Raw genomic sequence first — 23,936 nt, 5'->3', positions numbered from 1 at the left:
TGGAAGGAGGCTGAAAGCACAAAAAATTGCAAAAATGGGGTATGTCCCAGTAAAATGCCAAAATTGTGTTGAAAACTTGGGTTTTCTGATTCATGTCTGCCTGTTCCTGAAAGCTGGGAAGCTGCTGAGTTTAGCACCGCAAACCCTTTGTTGATGCCATTTTAAGGGGAAAAACCACAAGCCTTCTTCTGCAGCCACTTTTTCCCATTTTCTTGAAAAAAACGAAATTTCACCGTATTTTGGCTAATTTCTTGGCCCCCTTCAGGGGAACCCACAAAGTCTGGGTACCTCTAGAATCCCTAGGAGGTTGGAAAAAAAGGACGCAAATTTGGCTTGGTTAGCTTATGTGGACAAAACGTTATGAGGGCCTAAGCGCGAACTGCCCCAAATAGGCAAAAAAAGGCCTGGCACAGGAGGGGGAAAAGGCCTGGCAGCGAAGGGGTTAAGAAGAAAGGGGAACATTTACACTTGTGAAGACATGGTATAAAAGTGCTCAGGGATCCCCACACGTGGGCCGGACAATTCAGTGTTTATGACTATCAATGGAAATTCCTAGAGAGAGAACAATGTTTTTTATTTCCCTAATCTCGATTGTGGATGTAGGATATTGCACTTTGAGGCACTCATCCGGCATTCTTAATGGAGATTCCGTGTGTTCTTGAAACCAGGGACTTCCCAGAACTTCTAATATTTTTTCTAACTTTGTCACAGTTTCTGCATTCTCATGTGTTTTCATACTCTATGGCATAATGGGGCCATGAAAATCTTACATTTGCAGCATTTGTCTTATTTTTATCTACCCATTTTCCTTGGGGGGGCAGGGGGTGGTGAAAGAAGCCTTGAATAATAACCCATACCTGAGAGTCAGCTAGTTACATTGGTGATGGCTCTGCTAGCTTAGGCACATCTGCTGGAGCAGATTTACTAGTTAAGCACCAGAATTAATTCTTGTTCTCAACATCATAGTCTGAGGTACTGGAATGAAACAGGTCAGACTCTGGCTTCTCTTCCACATAAACCAAAACATCTATCTGAGTGATCAGGTATAACAAAACTATAATGCTTCTAGGTCCTGCTGTAGTGCAGGTGCAGTTTTCCATACGGACATTGTAAATGTTGATGTCAATATGGAGCTGTAGACAATTGCTTTCTTCACTGGGATTTCATGGTCCAGTGTATTGCCAAGGCGAGTTCTATTGATGAGTGGCTCATTCTTGTAGTGGTGGCACCACAAAAATGTCTTGGTTGATTTGCACTGAATCAATAGGGAATGAAGGCGAGGGAGTTCTGTCACTATCACAATGAGAGATCAAAGCACAAATGATTTTTGGGTACATGGGTCTCATACATCAGCATTGGCTGTGGCCCATGCCGTGTTCACCCCTTTCACCTTTTTTATCCTTTTGCAATGGGTAGCTTTTCCACCTAAAGGAGCAGAGAAACACACTATATGAGTCATTGCCGTTCTTCAGCCAGGCAGTGGTGGCCCTAAATGGCTTGTCACCATCACTGAAAAAAATACCCTTGCCTCTTTTACCTAAATTTCTAAGTTTTTAGAAGAATGACACACTAAATGACACACTCATTTGGAATTTGCTGAGGTGAAGGCAAGAAACACAATCATCTTGCTGTCACCTCAAATTATCTTTATGAATCCTTGAGTTGGGCATCAAAAACAGAGGTCTTTTGAGACTTCTGTTTCTCAGACATGGTAGCTGAACTATACACCTAATTTAAATCTTCATATTTGAGTTTCCTGATCGCTACTTACAGGAGCAAAGCCCTGGGAAAAACCTTGGGACCACACCCTGACAGAGCAAATGACAATTAGAAACTCCCCTATAACTGAAAATGTTGGCTACGCCTTCTCTGCTTTTCTATTCACATTTCAAAATAAGTAGAGGTAAGTGTGATAAGAAGGTGAACATGGCTTTTGGGGATTTGAAATAATCCTATGGAATTCAGAAGCCAGAAGGGATTGCTCAAACAACAAGGTGGCATGGACGAGGTGGGTAGGCTATTTTATCAAATAATCATTTGTAATGTGTTTAAGCTAATTGTACATTTAGGATTCCCAGCCCCACAATGGTGAACTATTTGAAAGTATGTCTAAGAAATAGACTATTATTGGCTGTACATTCACTCTGGTACGTGTACAGCACTTGTTATATACAGCAGGTAAAATAACTGAAGCTTGCCTGTCTCTGAATCCTTTTGGAGCATGAAAGTATACAAAAAAGCGATGGATGGAATGGTTGAGTTAAGATCGGCTACTGATAATTACTGTGGTAAATTCTTTAGTGTGCTGCCCTAAGAGGGACCGGTGTATGCCCAGACCTGCGTGCATTGCACATTGTCACTGGAATCAAGACATACCTGGCTGATGAGTCCTAACTAGGGTTAAAGCAGGCCTGAGTTGCCTGTACTCTGGTTCAGAGAGGACCTGGCATAGCAGTTTGGGCTGGATTGGCCCCACTGGAGCAGGTTCAAAAATGATTTCCATATGGCGGGGACCAAACTGTGTTGGCACGGTGTGCAAAATAACAATGGACTGGGATGTGGCCTTAGAAAGTACCAGTGGCTTAGATTAATTCACGTATTCCATCCATCATTTTTTTGTATGCTTTGGGGAGAATGAATACCGCATGGGGTTGCAAAGCCTCTTATAACGGGAATGTCCTGGCAAAGGGTTGCATATATTCTGATCTTATAAACAACTGCCTTTACTTTATCAAATTGTATTTTATTTTCACTAAAAAATGTATAACCACCCTTTTGAGTCTACATTCACACTTTATTCATATTGCTAGATAAGAAATAATAAGCAACCGGGCTGGTGATGAATAAGCCTAATAAGACTGAGCATGTGTGTAATGTCCATATTTAGTTTAGCAAATACAACTTGTCGTACTCCTTTTTTTATTGCACATTTTTTAATTGCCTCTTTCAATGTTTCATAATCTTTATTTCTGCATTCACTTAAATGATGATCCAAGCCGTGGCTATGGCCATTTTGTTTTTATTATGTCTTGCATCCCCAGCAACAGTTTTTTCAATATCTGGTAATGAGACATCCCATTGCAACATAATTTTCTGTGGTTAGGCTTGTGATCTCATGCCTATCCTTAGCTTAAATATTGCAGTGTCAAATCTTTGCATGTTTTCCTACTTTATAATGATTACTTTTGTACAGCACCCTCCCACTACCATGAAAATCACACATTTGCAGAATATAATCATAAAATGAGACCTCTCTCCTGATCCTAAAACATGTTCTGTAAATTCAGTCCTTTGTTGATACAAGGTGAAGCTGTATGTAGATCTATATTTAGATGTCACATTCTTTCCAAATCATTCATCCTCCCGGTAAGAATCTAAAAGACATATTAACTGACAAACAGGGATGCACACTTCCCATCCTGCTCAAGAAGTGGAACTTAGGGAGACAAGATAACATGAGGATGGGCAGTGTATCTTGGGCACAGGAGAAGAGATGAATGGATTGCAGTGCAAATAGAGGAGAACAACAGAGTACAACATGGCCTGGAGAGACTGGCATAAAAGACAATAGGGGATAGGGTGGAGGTAAGCCGGGAAGGCACAGAGATGTCTGAAAATGAGCAAAGAGTGGGAAATCAATACAGCATCAGACGACAGGGTTTGTAAGGCGAAAGGTGAGCATGACGATTTGTGGCCCAGAGGTGGCAAGAAGTAAAAACATTCATTTGTTTCAAATACTGCACCACTTTGTCATACACAGGATGAGGGAATCTACTACAACTGCTTATGAGAAATACTATTTGTGCTAAGCCAGGTTTCCAATTTGGTGAGATGTATTGTGGATCTCGTCTTCGACTGAAAGACCACCACGCAACAGAACTCCATCTTCCTGCTCCATAAAAGAGACTGCCTTCACCATAAAGTTCAGTCTGGCAGCTAAAATTCATACACCAGATGTTTTCATTCCCACGTATCTCTAATACTGCTACTGCAGGTGTAAAGAAGACACTACAGGCATAATAAAACTCTATCCCCTTCACGAAAAAAGGTTCCCTCCACTAAATATACCACTTCCCTAGGAGACAATTCCTATACCAAAAAAAACTCCAATATCCATGCTCTAAAGAGACTCTCTGTTTCATGTACATATACCATTCCAGCTAGAGGAGAGCTTATCTGCTCTATATACCAGTTCCTTATGTGTGCCTCACTGCACCACAGAGCTCTGCTAGAGAAGACATCACTGCCTTAAACAAGTGTGCTGGTATCCCCGTTTATTGAACGTGTAAGAGGTGGGGAGACTCTTGAGATCTATTATTGCAGCCCCCCACAGAAAGACCTTGTAAATCATTCAACTCTGTAATTATCATAGCTCAAGAAGTGAGTCCAGCACCAACACCACAGATCTAAGCCAAGGAAGAATGCTGTGCTCCCCACATCACAGAGACCTACTAGCTGTGATGGCAGTTCAAGCAGAGGCTCACTGACGCATGTAATTTGGACATACTACTTCTAGAGAAGAGACCCCTACATCACAGGTCTGTGCTATATAGCCTCCTTTTCTTATATAATTGAGCTCTGCCATTTACCAAGATGACATAAACTGCTGTACCTACCTCGCACCGTAGACGTAGAAGCAGTAAATGTGGAAGGTAAGAAGAGCGATGATATCAGAGAGGATGGAGAGGGCCACAGTCAAGCCCAGGCAGGCGGAGAGTCCAACGTACCACAGGATCATCTCGATGAAGGGTGACATAAGGTGAATATAACCTAATGAGAAAGGAAGAAGAATGCATACCTAATGGGCACTCAATTAGGTACAATGTTTCTGTTTAGTTTGGTACACAGCTCACTTTTGTGTTTCTAATACCAGAGCCATATTTTCATTAGTGTAAAGAAAGGAGCCTGCAAAGAGGTGAAATGTGTACTGTTGCTGTCTTCATACTGTTGGGAAGATGGGGAAGGGATGTTCCGTTAAAAAAAAAAAAAAAAAAAATGAAAGTCTTTAACACAGAGAAGCATCACCTTTGGATGCAATTATGAACAGATGAGCAGGACATGAAAGCATGCTTCCTCCCAAAACCTCATCAGGTTTGCATGGCTTATGTAATAGAGGCCCATAAAGCAGAAAGGTACCACTTCGTCCTTGTATCATTAGCTCTCCGTTATGGCATCTCCTTTGGGGTCATATGCCTTCCTATCCAGATAAAAGAACAATTGATAGCTCCTTAGGTTCATTATTAAGAAGAACCCAAGATGGATGTTAAAGTCACTGAGAGTATTCCGATAATGCACCTCATGTTTATGCTATCACAGATCTATTTGAAATCAATAGGACCAGGACACCTGTGGCCCCTTTCCCTTATTGGGGAGATGGATCAGGCACAGTTGGATCCAAAGTGACTGTTTCGCTGAGTGGTTATAGATTCTACAAAAAATGTCAAATGCTTAAATGGAGAAGAGCGCAGTGCATAAAAAAACTAGGCAGCTGCTAAAGATGAAGCGGTGCACACAGAGAGCGAAGTGTCTCAAAGCAGCCTGACCTACCAGGTGGTTGTCTCAGCACAAAAAAGACAGTAATACAAGGAAATGGACAGTCCATCATGTAGCAGCCTTTGTACCTTCAGCTAAAGAAACATTGTACAAGAAAGGCTGGATATAGACTATTACATATGGTCAAATGCCCTATCGGATGAGCATCTGACAATATTCAGTTATCTTGAGAGGAAGAGTCAAATAAAGAGCAGAGCAGATCACAGCTGCAACGAATTAGCCAAAAGAATCTAACTTACAGATGTAATATAAACTCGGAAAGAGAACCAGCTACAGGAAAAGAACTGGCACAAAATGAGGACTGATTCCAAGGGAAAGTAGAAACAATATGGGAGAAAATGTTAACAAGGCTTTACCTTATCAAATGCATGGCTTGTTGGCAAAAAGCTTGTTTACAAAACTGAAATGCAACTCACAGACTCAGCAAGTTGAAGTAAAAGCAACTACATACCCAGCCATGTACGTTCTTAAAGATTTCACATGGTGAAATGTATAAATAGTGCCCTCCATTAACTTGTCATACACAGTACCAAGTTCATATATAGAAATACGAAAAAGTGAGGAAAACTGTGAGGGAAGGGGCAATTGCAAACCTGACTATTTTCTTTCTTTATTTTTTTTACTTAAATAATTCGCAGGCTGATGAAAATACACAAAATTCCAATTCCTTCCATTTTGCAATTTTTTGGATGTTTCAATTGTTTTTTACTATCATAAATCTATGTGCATATATCTGCTTAGACAATCTGGAGACTAGAGTTTTCAGTTTACAATGTTCAGTAGAATCTGTTCCTCACTACCTTTTTCAAGAACGGGCACTTTTAGGTTTTTTTTTATTTTGTGTTACCAGTGAACACAATCTGTATCATCTGGCAATGTCTCACTTTCATGAATAGCAATAAGACATTCTGTATTTCTTTGTACTTTCTTTAAATAAATACATTCAATTCATCATATGGTGTCACCCGTCTTCTAGCATATGAGCTTGCCTTCGGTGATATTTTTGCACTAACACGCTTAATATGACCTATTCAACAAGAGGATGTCTCAGTAGTAGCCTTGCATGGGTGTGGAATGCTAGAATACAATTTTCCTTTACCGTACACTTCACATTTATCCCTTAAAACTAAAGTGAGACTAAAGATGAGCAGCCCCATTGTAAATAGTGACCTGTGGATCAAGGATTTCAGTCCATTCTAAAATGTAGTTATCCTATACAGCTGTATCAAAATCAAGATGTTGTTTGAGAAGCAATCAGTTCCCACCAAGTGATATGCCAACAAGAAGCCAACACTCACTTGGTGTATCCCGTACAATTAAACAGACCTGACCCAGACCACTTGCTGTTACCTAGTGTGCAAATTTACTTTCGTAAAAAATGTCATTGACTATTCACATTGTCCAAGTAACATCAAGGGACTGGTGCAAGAATTATGGTATAATTCAACAGAGAAACATGTGCAGGTATTTACTGTGTAGAGTTCTTTCCCTGCGCTAGTTTTTTAAAAAGATTTCTGTTCTTTTTGAAAAGCAAAAGATCTGACAGCTGTGAAAACTATGTAAAGCGTGGTACACTACGCACAAAAGCCAATCCAAATGAGGCGCTATTATAAGCTGTCAGAGTTACAAAGATTTGAGGGTGGGCACAGACAGCACCCGTGGATGGATGGAGATGGCTGAAAGTAGCAGGCTTAGGTGAAGATGGTAAAACACAACAGAACTTTGTTGAGTTTGTAAACCAATGGATCCCTCTAGCAGCAACTATTAAGCTGGACAAAAGGCCACCAGATTAAAGTTAGGTAGCAAAAATAATGTTACCCACACCCACTGGACTAAAACAACCTACAATTGTGTAATAAAACAGAGGTGAATAATGATGAATCACTCACTGATCCAGAGGTGGATGTGGTACAGGAAGAAGCGGCCCAAGACTTGGTCCAGAGCTCTGTTCATTTTCAGACCAGCTGGCACACCCATCAGCCATTGCAACAAGTCCTGAAGTTCACGGGCCACGTGCTGGAGTCATAGTAGCACAAAAAGAAAAACCTAATTAATTAACAATTAGAGATTCAGTAGCATTCTTGCCTTCAATTTCAGTCTATCTGGATGCGCTGCAATTCTGGTAAACTATACCCACCACCATACCTGAGAGGAGCCTAACATTCAACTAAAACATGGCTAAAGCTAAGGAGAGAGGTATTCTGCAGAAGAGATTTGTCTATGAGTTATGCGCTTTGACTTCATTTTCCCTCAACTTTCTTTAGAATTACTCATGCCCAAGTGCATGCATTTGCTCAAAGGTGCTGAACACCTGACAAGATAGTCGCAAGCAGGCCAAAGCAAGCATCCACTAGGATTGCTAAATCTTTCTGTTTTATTAACAAACAGCAGTTGAGGCTTAATCAGAGGGGAATGAATTACTTTAAAGGAATGGGATGAGGACACTTTACACATGGCTATTAATCAGGTTGTTGAGGCCTAAGTGTTGAGACCTTAGGTCGTTTAAGATGTGTGGAAGCTCACTACACACCTGCAGTTTTCGACAGAAAATCTGCCACCGCAGAAGATTTTCTCGCCTTTAGAGAAGCTCAGGTAATTTTTTTGGTAATGTATTTAAAGATGCCCACAACATCCACATGATACATTTGTCACTCAGATGTATCGGCCCATTCTGCCTCCTAATTCAATACCACTTGCAGTGTCTACATTTTTCTGGGATTCATCGATACAGAGGAACGCTTGTCAGAGCCCGATTGATCATCTGTTGGAGCCCAACTGGTCAAGCAGTCAAATACGAAGACTTTGAAGGGCCTATGTGGGTCAGCTGTGGTATTTCTGCTACTATATGCTTTGCACAAGCCAGAGAGGTCACTACCTCTAAGCACACCAAAGGGTCCTAGAGGAATTACAGCTAATGATCTAAAAGGATCAAAGTTAAGGGAAGTGGAGAAATCTCGATGGGGTGAGTATAGGGGTAAGAAAATGTGACAAGCTTGTCATCACTGTGCACACTACTTGCACTTGAGGCTCCAGATGAAGTTATGAAGCATAATTATTTTACTCTCAGTTTTAGTAGTTGGAACTAAACTGAATATTTAGGGAGTGTATGATGTAATCCTTATTCCATATATGAATAATTTTTAAGCAGGCTAAAATATATTATAAAACTCAGAGTGTTTTTCATTAATCCTTACAGGATGTATAGCTCTTAATTCACCTAAATAAAAAGCTAAATTATTCAACTTAAAGCTCCTCTTTATATCAGACGGCAGCAAATGTATAGAACCTTCATGTTTCATGTTTCTGCTGATTTCAGTGATCGAGATCCATCAATGTCACAGTGCCAATGGGTGATTGAGCAGATTCCTAAGTATTGTTAGCTTGGGTGTGTGTAACTCAGAGTAAAGTATAAAAGAGGAAAAGGGCAGACCTACTGCCACTTCTGAAGGCTATATTTTTAGAATATAAAAGACAGATGATTTTTAACAGTTCACCAGTTCCATAATTTAAATATGTATCCCCTAAAGGAAAGGGCAGGGGCGCAGGAGGTAGAGGTGTGGTGGATGCATGTAACACGCACACATTTGTGTTTTGGTGATGATTGGGGAGACCTCTGCTATCATGAGGTGTATTAAAACACTGCTAGAGGGAGGATCCCTCAAAAGACAGAAAAACATGAATGAATCAGAAGGTCCGCCACATGGAGAGCACCTTTATCTTAAAATAGGGGAATACTGAAAACAATTATTTAAGAGAAAAGTATTACAAATAAACAGTCGAGAGAGAGCACAAAGAGAAATTGGGTCGAACCGTTTCACAAGCAGGTAAGAAACTTTGTCAAAAGGACTTACATCTGCCACTGGGATGAGCGTGTCTGCCAACTGACCAATCCGATTCTTCTGGTATAACCAGGACATCAACAGCAGGCCCAGCGTCACGTCCAGGAACAGAGAGACAAGGATATTGGCCTTCCTAAATATGCAAATAATTGTGTTACTGGTATACTGCCAACAAGTCAGTCTATAAAGAATCTGAGAACAAGAGGTAATCTTATTAGTGTTTTGACAGGTTTCAATGTAAGTGTATGAAGCTTGAATTGCCGCATGGATGACCTTAGTAGAATGAAACTCTCAAAGAAGCAATCACGCACCATACTAATATTGGACTATATTTAAGTGTCCTGGTTTTCTTAATACATTTCTTGATCTTATAGAGCTTTGCCACTTCTTGATAATGGGGAAGAAGGATGCTTGACAGATGTGTGCCTAGCAAAGCGAAGGTAAAGCCATAGTGTGCATCTTGGAAAGTGGGAGACTAACAGCAGTTTGTTTTCTGTTGATCTGAGGAAGTGCTAGGTCATAAAGTGATAGTTTGAGCTACACAGAAAACCTTATAGGAACTCTCTGTGAATAGTAGAAGGCTAAACAATAGCACAAACATAGGCGTGCAATACTGTCATGAGAAAAGCTTTTTACAATGCTAGGTTAATTGAAGAGAGACGGAAAGCACTGATGCATTCCACATTTTAATTTCAAATAGTAGTAAGAGCTAATTCGCTGTGGTAACTTGTAACAATTTATGTCCTTTTTGGGAATAAGATTGGCTAAACGTCTGTGAGGGTTTTTGCATCTCACCAATAAGACACTCAGTGTAAAGTCTCTTTGAGTCATGAATTAACTTTTAAACTACTACTATTATTAGTTTTACACTAGCCAGCTATTTGAAAAAAGGTCAAATCACACTGGTTGTATTTATATGAATGTTCAAATTTGCTGCACTGCGAATCTGCAGATTACACTGTAGCAATTTAATGCTACAAATCAACAGAATTATAATAAAATGTAGTTTGAGCATGTCAGGGAACTTTTCATGTTTGTAAGCAACCCCATCTCCGAAATCGTCACCTGCTAAGCTTCCAGTATTAAAAAGGGACATGTATCTTAGAAACAAACGAATTCAGCAGAAGCTGGTGACCTTTGGAAAGAAGCAAATACAAGCAATAAGCACCTGCTGAAAAGTGCTTTTGTTTAGTGCACCTGGCTTAGAAATGTTGACATTCTGTTTTAAAGGGCAAGCTTATTTGCCTTAGAAAAGAGTTCTATGCAGGCAGTTTGGCCATACCTCATGAATTCGATGTGGCCTTGTGCTCTTGTGTTGCTGCAGAGGTGCTTGAGCTGGTCCAGGCGATGGCCAAGCTGCTGGCAAGTCGACAGCTTACCCCATAGGAAGGGCAGTGGCCAGAGGCGTAGCAATCTGCAGGAAAAGAGGCTTAAATTTTCTCGAGCATGAAAAATGCACAGCAGTTTTACTCTGGACTATCCACTACTAGGGCATTTATTGCATACCCCTGTCGTTTCCATCTTGCCTTCTGCCCACCTGGCCAATTATTATAGCCTGCAGCCCCAGTAATGCTTATAAGACACTGTAAATGCCCTCAGTACTGTAAAGTGAACATACTAGCCACAATAACTTTACAGCAAAGATCGCCATTCATGCTGTACATTCCTCAGATCAGGTACACACCGAAACCTCAATGCTGTAATATGGAGAGAAATGCGAGATGTGCCAGTGTTTCTGCACCACAGACTTTAAAGATAGCAAGGTGGAGGAAGCGTGGCAGAGAAAAACTGGATAAAGGATTGAAGTGACGCGAAAGAAAATCATTTGATTAGCATGCTAAGAAACAGACTCCTCTACACAGAACATCTTTGCCAGTGCTAGCACTTTTCATCTCAGCTGGGGTTATGGGTCTGGGTGATGAGAAAGTATTCCAAGCTCCAGATGTCCAGGGACTGAAAGGAGGAGCTTTCTCTTCTTAGGGAGCATGTCTAGATAGAAGTATATCAATTTTTAGCAGATGGAGGGATTAGAGGGGTCTTGTGTGATCACATGGGGACATCGTCTTCCAGCTGGCACGACAAAGCTCTGCCTGCAACAGCAACATGTGAGGCAGCACTTATAAGATTTACAACACAGGAATTGAAAACCTATATGTTTGGATGCGGTGGTTTATAATGTAAGTAGTAACTGGTATTGTGTTTGATATTATTAGCAGTAACCTATTCAAGTGCAACTGAGCTACGTAGGTCTTTGCATGTCAAGACTAGGCTCTTAAAGGGGACCTGACTAGTCAATCGTTTTATTTTTTTGTAATGGCCTGATGACATGGGGCTTGACACACCAGGGTTTCCTCTAGGGTTAGAGCCAGAGAATGTATTTTATTTTAGATAAACATTATTTGGTATGTATATCAGTAGGGCTGTATAAATTATAAACTTCAATACAGGATATCAACATTAGGATTGAGCAAAGGCTCTTTGGAGATGTCAGGCTCCCATTCTTTCCCCAAAGGGCATTACACCTTGGATCTCTGGGAGTCAAAGGTCAGAAAGTTAAAGAGTAAAGTCCTTCAGACTGCAAACCACTGACTATCTGTTCAAGGGTGGGTTTTTGAAAGGCAGAGGTGGAAATGGGGTGATTACACCGAATGAACAGAGATGAGATGTTCCAGGGTATACACCAAGCCTGTGTGTGTTGTGTTGAAAACCATTAACAAAACATTAAAGTGCATATTTCTTTAACACTAGGCACATACAATTTCGACTTCCTGATTTTAAGAATAGCATTGTTGTTAACCTTTTATGTTTTTTAGAACCTGTACCTTTCATAGTAGAACAGTACTGCAGCTTTCAAGTTTGGGAGTAAAAAATATACTAGGCAATGGTTCTCTTGAATGGAGTGCTGGGGAAGTGAAGCTCAGGCCAACACATGAGGAAACCAGCAACGGTGTGTATAGTGTAGGAGGATCTGTGGATTCAAAGTACTGGACAGTGCCAACTAGTCAGGAAGGACCATCAGGGTTCATCCTTTACAGTCTTTGGGTGGTGCTACTGCTAACAACTGCAAGCACAGATCAGCCCATCTGCCACAGGTCAGCTGGGGTCACAGCATTAGAAGCCCTGCCCTAATTAGAGCAGTGCTTTAAACGCTGATTTTACTGGCCTGGTCCGACATGCACTGTGTGATTGTACCACTTATTAAAAGAAGAAAACCTTCCCTTTCAGGTAGGGAGAAGGCTTTCTATTTGTCAGTAACATTTATTTTTTGTTCTGCAAAAAGAAAACGTTCAGACGTTTCTATTTCAACCCTGTGATAATTGATCCGTTGGAATAGGTGCGTAGCGCTGACTCTTGGATTACCCTGCCTGCTTGTTTATTGCAGCTTTGGCTACACGTCGTTTGGTGTTTTAACACACTTGTCTGGTACACACATTTCTTTTCACCAGTAATGACCTGGACCAGAAGTATGACATGGTTTCCTAGGATCATTAAATTTGTTACAAAAGGTAATTCAACTTCTCTACTGGGACAAATTGTGTAAATCTGGGTGCATTACGTCATACTCATGTTCATAGGTCTCACCTGCGACAGTGCATGCGCTCTCACTCGCAAGAGATGTTGTATACAACAAGGGGCTTGTAGCCTACACATTGCTTAACATTTGTTAGCTTCATTGTCATTCTTATTTGCTGCCTTCTAATTGGCCAACACATAGTGGCTTCACTTCCGGTTCTCTCAGTTGGAGCATAGACCAAGTACTGATTGCTTCAGCTTGATTACTGTCCTTCCGCCGATCATGCTGTGAGTGGGGTACTGCTTTCATTTTTTTCCCTTTTTTCCTGATGCCCTGGTTGAACTTCTCGCTATTTGTAGCTATGTGCTACTGTGCCACAAAGACTTCAAAGAAGCCCTTTACTCCCCTGAAATGGATGTTCATTGTGATATTATCTGCTTCCAAAAATGTTTTCACTAAGTCGTAGACATGGGCAGAATTGCTTTCTTTATGTGATAGGATTTATTCCAAATGTCATATTAACATTTCTACTCAGAATTACAGAGGTGTTGTGCCGAGTCCTAACAAGCATTGGTAAAGCCAATAGGTATCACATTTGAGACTATTGCTCTGCCTTTGCCTTTTGTTCATGCTGTACAGCATGGGCATTGCCGACTTTGGCAACGGTTTGTAGCCATGCTGTATCAGGGGTGTGGAATTTATTAAAATATCTACTTGTCCAGGGGACAGGTTGCTTCTCAAATCTACTTGTCCTGTAAAAAGATCTACTTGTCCCTTTGGTGCCATGTAGTGTGGCGACAAATTATGGCAGCAATCTCATTATGAAGAGCTCTGACAATAGCCTCTCTGATTATGCCAGGGCTACTACCATAGTAGGGCTTGAATACTTGCAGTTTCAATCTCTACTGTAGCAATTTCCTTATTTTGCCACCTTTCTGCAGATCTGCATACTGGGGCTGGAGGAAGCATTTAGCAATAGTTCCAGGGCTGGAATGCCTTTGAGTCTGCAAACCTACTAACCTGCATGTTTTAAAGATTTTCACCAGCTTCTCTCTAATATTTTCCTATAATAAGAAAGGTTGGACATTTACTCCTGACAATGGCAGAATTAGAACTTCTTCCAGGGTTGGGAAGAAAGTGGCTGGAGGGAAAATGAACTTGCAAATCGTCAATAGATTTTCACATGAGCAAATCTACACATGCGTATTTACCCATGCTAAAATACAGTTCACAAATATTTTATAGGGGTACGACATATACCATGGGTGCACTTTTGTGACTTTCTTTAAGGATTTGGGGCCACATGTAGGTAGGTTCAGATTTGCGACTCGCAAATCCGAATGTAGGATGGTGTCCCTGACACCATCTGTGATTCGCAAGAGCTTCGCAAATGCCCACCTAATGAATAATCATGAGGTGGGTCGCAATTTGCAATCCCCTTGCGAATAGCGGCCCTCACAGGGATGGTGGTCTGCTGGAGACAGCAGACCACCATGTCTGTGACTGCTTTTCAATAAAGCAGTTTCTTTTTTGTAATGCAGCCCATTTTCCTTAAAGGAAAATGAGATGCATTACAAAAACGAAAAATGAAAAGTTTTCGTTTCATTTTTTCCAGAGCAGGCAGTGGTCCCAAGGACCACTGCCTGATCTGAATTTTTTTTTACAGTGACATTCACAATGGGGAAAGGGTCCCCTGGGGACCCCTTCCCTTTTGCGAAAGTGTTAGCACCCATTTGAAATGGGTGCAAACTGCGAATGGTTTGCGCCCGCGTTCGCGGTCACAAAACAATCCTACATTGCACTGCTAGTCGCAATTAGGAAGGGAACACCCCTTCCTAATTGCGACAACCCATTTTGCGATTCGGTAACCAGGTTACCGAATCGCAAAACTGGGTTTGTGCACTGCAATGTGCTTTTTGCACGTCGCAAACAGCGAAAGTCGCTGTTTGCGACATGCAAACAGCTACCTACATGTGGGTCTTGGTCCCTAATTAGGTCTGGTGTTAACAAAGACATTTTGTTTTTATTAAACTTCTATTTCTTTCTCTTTCGGCTGGCTTCACTGTGAGTGATCGCATTCTGCTCTTCCACAAGGAGCATATTGGCACACAAAGTAGTTTTGTTCAGTGTCAGGAACTACAGTGGCAATCAGTGACGTAACGAAACTGGAGGGTGCCCCTTTGCAAAGAACATGGAGGAGCCCCCTCTCCAGACTCACTCAGGGCAGGTGCTGTGCTGAAGGGGCCCCCTGGAGGGCGGCTGCGGGCCTTTGTTATGCCACTGGTGGCAACGTGTGCTTTTAGAGTTCAAAAACTTTTTCGGGGGGTTTTGCCAGTGTGTGTTACAATGTTGAGGGCCTGGTAGCTCCCACAACAATAAAATGTTACAAAAGCCATGTCAAAACAAGACACGCATTGATGAAACTAAAAGACTTATAAAAATATGTCAGATCAGTTGGCTTTGTCAGTGTTTGTTTATTTTCATGCTTCCCATATTCGTGTTGAAAATGGTTACACTGATTTTCCATTAGAAATATTTTTGGGAAATACTAGCATGCATCAACACATTTTACTAAATTACACTTCATTTGCATCGAATCAGAGAGCATTCTGGGATCATTATGCTTAGCCTCATAACTTAAACTTTTCAGACATGTGTATACACATTTATTTATTTTTTGTACTGGAACCAACGTCAGTAGTGAAATGTGACCTTAAAACATTTATTTACAGCACTCACCCTAATAATGAAGGCTTTCAAATAATGAACCATAAATACAAGTTCGAACAGCATTATCTTTTGGAAACACACTACCTCAACTGCAGAGAGTTCCACTCTCTGTAAAAAAGCAGCCAAAGGGTTTGTGCTGCAGAGGGTTGGGCCTACTTGTCCCAAGGACAAAGTAAACATAAAAACTTGTTGCCCTTGACCCCAGACAAGATGTCCCGGGCGTCGGGCGATAGGAATTCCACATCCCTGCTGTATAGAAGTTTGACTGCTGTGCAGTATGGCTCATAATAATAATAAAAAAGACTGTGATGCATCTAGCACTAAAGCATTTAAAACAAAGGACATTTTGCACTGCGTTCAAGCATTGCCAATGTGGCCCATACCATGGAGGTTTAGACATGACTGACCTCTATCTAAACTATCTGGCATCCCAAATTCTTGTCATACCTGACTGGTTTAATGGGGAATGGTCAGACCGAGCTTATCGGCTTGAGCTCACCCAACTTACTTTTCCCCGGATTCTAGCTCTGCTCTATAGCTCACTAGTCCTTGGCAGCATTGGTTTGATGACAAGAATGGTTTTCCTGGCATGAAGAGCAACTTTGCGACATACTCGATGGGCCAGCACCCTTACTCAGCACACGCCCCTTTGGCATGTCACCTGGTTGTGTGAGGTAGTAACACTGGAAGGATTTAACAGATGGGACTTGATAGGTATATTCCACCTTGAAGACGTATGGCCTTGACACACATGCACTCCTTTCATGATCTCCAAACTGTGTATTAGCTCTCTCAAACACAGTTTTACAAATATCTTCAACTTCACCATGCCCTTCATTTACATCTCTTGCATACAAATTCACTTCTTGAATATAGCTTGCTAGAGGCCAAGCTTCTTATGGGGGCTTTGGGGAAGGAGGGTATCTCCCAAATCTATGAAATGCAGGTTATTAATGCCCCTGGTGACCTGGATCACGTTAGAGGCAGCTGGGAACACTGGGTGGGTCCCATCGAGGACAATGACTGGTGTGATGCCTTGATAGCACCCAGACCTCTAACTATGTTCGCTCGCTTGCGACTGGTACAAACTTACTATCTCTATGAAGCATATCTCTCACCTGCTAGGCTACACATAGCAGGGCTCCTCCCGGATCCTCCTTCTACTCGGGGTGTGGGCACCCATGCTGATTTCTAACATATTATTTGGGTATGCCCTCTGGTTCAGAGGTTTTGGTTTGCAGTAGTTTTTTTTAGTCCTCATGTCACCACCGATAAGCACCAACCAAGTTTCCAACACCCCTCATACATCTTCAATAAGGTTTACTGGGCTACACCGAATGGTCACAACCTCCCCAGCCTTACTGATTTGAGAGCCATGCATTTACTTGGTAGATTTTAAACCTGGAGATAACCCGCTCTGTCTTGTTATTCCAATAATCCCAGGTTAGCCTCTGCCCATCGTCCACCAACTGCCCCATCTGATAAATTCAAGGGCTAGATTGACGAGCAGGCACTTTGGAGTTCCTGGGGAATCCCTCTCGGATCCTGCTTGTCCTCGGTGTTCGGGCAACCCTGCTGATTTCTACCATATGATTTGGGTATGCCCGCTGGTTCAGAGGTTTTGGTCAGCAGTGTTGAGCAAATTTGCCAAGGTACTGGGTTGGGAAATCCCACTGGCCCCCTTGGTGGTTCTGCTGGGAGTGTTAGATGAGGTTGGAGCCATACAAGCAGAGCGCACTTTCCTAGGAACGGACTTGATGGTAGCCAAGAGAGACATTGTGGTCTGCTGGAAAACGCCCACACCTCCCACCCTCTCAAGATGGTGCTGAGGGGTGAAATGGTGTGCAAGGCAGGAGCGGTTGGTCTATGAGGCCTGGCGCTGACCATGTAAGCATGATGAAGCATGGGGGAAATGGCTGGGACAGATCCTTTGACCATTCTTTGGAGCCCCTGGTCCAATGAAGCCACTGTATTGCTAACTGATTGTTGCATATTGTGATGTTACATTGTTCCCCGAGGTTGGTTGTGCCATGAATGACCTTTTCACTAAAAACTCAATAAAATTTGTTTAGCAATAAAAAAACAAAGCACATTAGCCGTAGCTGCATCATAATGCTTACTTAAAGGGGTTTAGCCACAATGCAAAGCATCCACGCTGCTGTACAGTATGGCTACAAAACAGTAACAAAACCAATTGCTCTCATAGGTGCGACCTAATGGCTTTGCCACTGGAACAGTGTACTGCCAGGATATGTGACTCTTCTTACCCTCGTCTGAATTACTATGCTCTTGGATTCTAAGCAATGTTGCATTTTATCGTTTTATTTGTGAGGTTCTACACGACACACAGGAAAAGAAGAAAGCATTCTCATTCACTCAGGTAGAAGACTATTTGTCAGAGACATGTTCTTTTTGTTCTGAAAAAAATAAACCATTAAGCCTTTATTTAACTAAACCCTTTAGTCTCTTATTGATTTTTTTTTGTAGGGCACAGTTACCAAAGCTGTCTTCCTGGACTAGCCTTTTACTTATTTTTCACCATTGCCAATGGAACAGTATACTGATAGTTGATTCCTCTTCTTACCCTCTCTTGCGTTACTATGATTTCAGATTCCTAGCAACTTTGTGGTTTACATTTTTATTTGTGGGGGTCTATATGGCACTGCCTTACTTGTGTACGAAGCCTTGGTGAACATTTTTTTCTTTCATGTAGAGCCTTCCCTCCTCCCACTCTAGGTATATATCTTTGCCCTTGTATACTGACTTGTTACTAAGTCGTGGTTCTTTTCCTTTGCAGTCAAGGTACTATGCTAGCTGCAGACTAGTCTTTGTGAGATCTATGTTATTAGTATTACAGGTGTATGGTCCTTGAAATGTTTTTAAGAATGATAACAATAACGTGTTTCTTACATAGTACTTCACACTGCAGTATATTTTTTTGGCCGACAAATAAGAGGTGTTGCTATTACCTAATTTAATAGTACTCTATTTATTGACCAATAAAGGATGAGCAGCTGAACTAGACTTAAAAAGATTAAAACGTGTGATTTAAACAGTGTTTAACTCTCTAACTCAACTTGCTGTTTTTTTGTTTTTTTTAAAAAAGACCAGTTTAGGAGACAATCTAAATGTAAAGTAACTACTCTGTTTAAATCAATTTCATGTATTATTTCAGATTTTGCCTTAGTACGCCCACATAGAGGCAGAGAAGCGAAAACTATTGACAAAGGAGTAGAAAAATGGGCATATGTCATTTCACTTGGTATACTGCACAACCTGTTGCTGTTCAAGCCGAAAAGTGTATCCTTCCACTCACAAAGCAAGGAGTACCTGTGCAGCAATACCTGTATGGTCCCTCCCTGCCAAGCACATCCTGGTAGCACCAATCGTGGGGGGGTGTGATGGAAAGGGAGAGAAGCGACATTCCCGTTAGAGCTGCAGTAGCAGTCAGGAAGAATGTACATTAAAAGGTTTCTGTACTTTGTATGTGTGTGAGTGCCTGTCTCCTGGTTTGTATGTGTGTTTCAATGTCTCTGTGTGTGAACGAAGAGGAAGTTGTTTTGCACACTGCCCATACTCATAAAATGCTGCACCTGGCACGTTGGTGGTAATTCCTAGTGAAAAGCAGGCCCTGACAAGTTTTGTAAATCACCGGCCACATGCTGGTCCCTGCATAATGGTGGTAATCGCTCACATGATGGCTCTGGCACAATGGTGGTAATCCCTGGCAACACAGCAGCTGGTGCACAATGGAGGTAATCACTAGCACCATGAAGGCACTGGCACAATAGAGGTAATACCAGGCACAATTCTGTCTCTGGCACAAAGGTTGGAATCCCTGGAAGCATGATCGGCCTGGCACAATAGTGGTTATCCTTGAAAACAAGCTCACTGTGGCAAAATGGTGGTAATACTTGTCCAAAGTCTGGACCTGGGAGGTGGGAGTAATCTTGGCATAATGGTGGTAATTTGTGGTACAATGCTGGATCTCTCACAATGGTGGTAAACCCTATCAACATGATGGCTGTGGCACAAAGGTGGTAATTATTTGTAAAAGGCTAGCATGGCACAATGGTGATAAATCCAGGCCACTTGCTGGCCCTGGTAACATGGTGGTAATTCCTGGAGAAATGCTGGCTCAAGCCCAATGGTGGCAATCAATAGCAACATGTTGACTCTGGGACAAAGGCATTAACTATTGACAACATGCTCACTGTGGCAAAGTGGTGGTAATTCATGGGACATTTCTGGCCCTGGCATGTGGTGATAATTCTGTAAACATGCAGCCCCTGGCACAATGGTAGTAATTCCTGAAAACACGCTGGTAATATCTGGCAACAAGCTGGTAATCACTGGAAACACGGTGGCCGTGGGACAATGGTGGTAAATCTTTGAAAAATGCTGGACCTAGCACAATGGGGATAATCCCTAGGAACATAATGACCATGGCTCAAGGGTGGTATACCTCCCGGTATGCTGGCTATGGCACAATGGTGGTAATCCTGCCAACATGCCTGTCGTGGCACAATGGTGGTAATTTCCAACATGTTGTGGGCAGCCATGGTATGATGGTGTCAACGCATGAATATAAATCATTTTGAATACATAAAATTTAGATGGGGTCAGGGAAGAATCTGTGCAGGTGAACATATTTAACAGGTACGTTAGTGTACATTTTTAGCAAACCTTTCCAAATATCTTTTTCTATTGCCCAGTTTTGGAGGTGCGAGGGGGGTTGCCAAGCCGAAGCCTGTTACATTTAAAATGCTTGTTCAAATTATGCATTTTTTAAAAACCTTTTGGTTTTCTAACTGTTGGATCTTCTAACTTCTATTTTCAAAATGTTTCTCTTCTTTTGATTTTGCAATGTAGACTCGATAGCTGTAAATAAGGTACTGAGGTAGTAAGATGGAGGGAGTGAAGGGGCTTTAGTTGGTGAATGTAAAGTTATACTGCACACTAAAGATGTAGCTGGATCCTTGAAAGACGAGATCCTTGCAGACATTTGGCAACCTTCACCTACCTGCTTTCACAAATGCCTGCCAGAAGAGACAGAAACATAGAGAGAAACATGCATACAGGCACAGCAGCCCGCTTCGACAGCTCCACGATGATGCTGCCCTCCCGGCCCTCGGACTGCCAGTGTGTTAACTTTATTGGTCCATCATCATATTTGTCCCTCACGAACAGCACTTCGCTCTGGGCCACTGTGTCGAAGACAGCTCGCAGCTCAGAGCTGGGGGCTGACATGGAAGGTAGTGCCTCGTGATCACCAGCAGCTAGCTGCTTTTCTGAAGAATGGAAAAGTGACAGCATGGCCTTACGCTGGTCATAGTAAATGAGGATAGAGGAGTCCCCCTCAACAACGCTGTCCTTCAATATGTGACAGCTCACAAACTTTGAGTCTTTTTCTCTTCTGAGTTGCACCCACAAATCGTGGGAGAAGATGCTGCTGAGATCTCCCAAAAACTGCTGTAACTCTTCTTCTTTTTCATCTTTGTTGTTGCTCCAAGTCCCCAACACGCACAGGTCCACCTGGCTCACTTTCCTGATGTCTGCAAGATACCTCTTTACATGGCCAGGAATGAAAGGGAAGTGAAGGACTGCCAGCACCACGGCAGAGTTCTGTTCTGGGATCCATCGGCCAATCAGAAGACCACTGTCGGCTAAGGAGCAGCATGAGGGGAAAAAGATCTTCACTGTCATCCCTGACATCCTGAGGCAGTACCCAGACCTGTGGAAAAATGGAAGAAAATGTACGCTAAAACATTGGACAATGAAACATTTCCACACTATATTTAGTTTCCCCCATATCCAGAACAGTAATGATCAGTATGTTTAGTGGAATTTGGCACTTTGGAATTTTGGGAAAACCTAGAATCGCTACCATAAATTGGCAGGTGGAATTATTCTGTTAAGGCACCATGTAAAATCTATTTGAAATCGGGTGCATTTCCTCTTCTCACCCAGAGAATCTCAACCTGTTAAGAAATACTCTTGCTACAGGACTACTGACCTTTCAAACAATGTAGTGGGCACCACAACGGCTGAGCTGAGGTTAAGGACCCTACTCCAATCTATATCGGAAATGATCCATATTGAACAATATTATTAACAAATGTAAGCAATGTGACACAGGGGACCCATCTCAGGCCAGACCCCAGAAGACCAATCTGCTTCACACCAAAACATTATTCAATGGCAACCCTGCTGACAGCTGTATATACCTGCAAAGAGGCCAATGGTGAGGTAGAGGTCTGATGCAGGTGAAATTAATACAACTTTAATCCAATTTCTTACAAATACTTATCCCAAAATCATAAAACATGCATACTCCTGTTATACACAACCCATCTATAAACTTTAATAATACCTCTTGCTACTTCAATACATTACCAATCCCTGAAACCTAAAACCTCTTACTACCACAATAAACCACCCATTTTTGCAACTTAAAACCTCCTTGCTGCCGCTATACGTACCCCAAACCTGAATCTTAACAACAAATACTACTGTTAAAATGATTTACTCATTAATTATTCAATTTCAGTGGTATTACTAATTATTCAATTATTTTTTATGCAAAATTAAGCATTCAATTAAATTTGTTTTACCTTTTATTTTTATTTTAATCAGGCCCCATATTTTCAGTCCTAGGCTTTTACTTGCATGTGAGTAAGTACTGTGAATTGTAGTCACTGTTTAGTTCTCTTGAATAAATCCCATCACCATCATGAAACAATAATTTACAACTGGAAAATCTATTGACACCAACTTGGGAAAATCCAAAAAGGGGAACCATAGCTATGATTTTACAAAAATTATAAGTAGATATGTGTAATGTTGTATTTGAACACCGACTCCATCTGACCAATGACTCCATTTTGTGCTTAGCTTCAGCGGCAGTGGGGCAGGGTTTTTACACACTGAGTTTATTTTCTATACAGAATTATTTGCGCTTTTCTCACCAGCATAGGGTTATACCAGGCTGGAACACATGGGGGATGTGTAAGGTAGACATGATAAGAGAGTCATAGCCTGGGAATGTTTTCATCAGGGAAAAGTACAGCTCTGTCTCTGGAATGCGCATTGGGCAGGGACCGTTCCTTTGCATGTTTTCAACGCAGACCGAGTAAAGCCAACACTTGAATTTCATAACCGAAGGGAGGGGAAGAGCTGGCAAGGATGAAGGATTCAACCCCCATGGTGAAGCATTTTAATTCTTAATCATTTAGTTTGACTGTATATATATTTCCACTTCATATGTTCACTGTTGATGTACTGCACATTTTCTGCCTAGCATTGTTTAACTGTTGTGAGTATTTTGGCATATACATGTTTCACTGCATTCAAGTTAAATGCTTATGTTCATATTTTCATGTGCTTTTATTTGATATCTGGGAAGTGCCTTAATAAATTCATGCCTCAGACTAAGAGTGCTGCATTCTTTGGAATCGTTCTACCTTAGTTTAAAGTAGAGCAATACAACTTGGTATCACTCTGCAGGATTTTCAAAGTAAGAGATTAAAAAGTGAAAATATGTGGCTAAAAAATGCTCTTGTGAATGAATGGGCATATGATGCTTGGTTAAGTGAGAATTGGAGCGCACGTCTGGTAGATGCTGAACTAACTCGGGTATTAAAATTGTTTGCAAAAAGTGCCGATAGATAAGGGGCGAGAATTCTCTCTCTTATGCAGACGGGGCTGGATCTTTTTTATCTGCTTATAGAAAAATATATGAGAAATGTGTTCAGTTAGAACAAGAAAATCAGCAATTGGAGAGGCAGCTAGTTGAAGCCAAGTATAACCCAACCATGCTGTCATGTCAGAATAAATAACTGCAAGATCAAGTTGACACTTACCAGTCCGTGGCTGAAAAGGCTGTAGTGCACATTGCTCAGTATAAATACAAAAGGCGAAAGAGGAGAGTTAATAAAAAGAAAGTTAATTTACAATTGCTAAAGCAGGGTTAGACTAGAATCCGGATATTTGGGATGCAAATGTTTGGGATTCCGCTGACTTCTCTGATTCTGGTGAAGAGCTTTGTCAAAATAGTGGTCAGGGCGAAGCAGACGAACAGAACATGATTCATGAGCAGCCCATACACAGATTAAAGTTACAGCATGGACCTCAATACCCCTGGGGGGGGGGGGGGGGGGGGGCATGGACTCTCTAGAGGATTATACACAACAGGAGATAAATAATATTACAGACAGATTTAGGCAGAGATCTGGGGAAACATTACTTACATGGACAAAGGAGCATCTGGAGTGATGCTAGATGTAGGAGACGCTCTGACG

At 41.7% G+C, this 23,936-nt stretch overlaps 1 protein-coding gene across 1 annotated transcript in view; it reads right to left on the bottom strand.

Annotated features, from left to right (window-relative positions):
* PIGQ (phosphatidylinositol glycan anchor biosynthesis class Q) overlaps positions 1–21,351 on the bottom strand; it is an 83,265-nt gene extending 61,914 nt beyond the window's left edge. Inside the window, exons 1-5 of the mRNA XM_069210365.1 lie at positions 20,660–21,351; positions 10,675–10,806; positions 9,405–9,525; positions 7,443–7,569; positions 4,617–4,770 (exon numbers count right to left, since the gene is read on the bottom strand). Coding sequence (XP_069066466.1) covers positions 4,617–4,770; positions 7,443–7,569; positions 9,405–9,525; positions 10,675–10,806; positions 20,660–21,351 — 1,226 coding nt within the window. The remainder of the gene's footprint in view (positions 1–4,616; positions 4,771–7,442; positions 7,570–9,404; positions 9,526–10,674; positions 10,807–20,659) is intronic.
* Positions 21,352–23,936: the final 2,585 nt, after the last annotated feature.

Source organism: Pleurodeles waltl, chromosome 10, assembly GCF_031143425.1.
Source record: "Pleurodeles waltl isolate 20211129_DDA chromosome 10, aPleWal1.hap1.20221129, whole genome shotgun sequence".
In the NCBI taxonomy this organism is placed as follows: Eukaryota; Metazoa; Chordata; class Amphibia; order Caudata; family Salamandridae; genus Pleurodeles; species Pleurodeles waltl.
The sequence above is the reverse complement of the archived record's forward strand: the minus strand, read 5'-3'. Positions and strand labels throughout refer to the sequence as shown.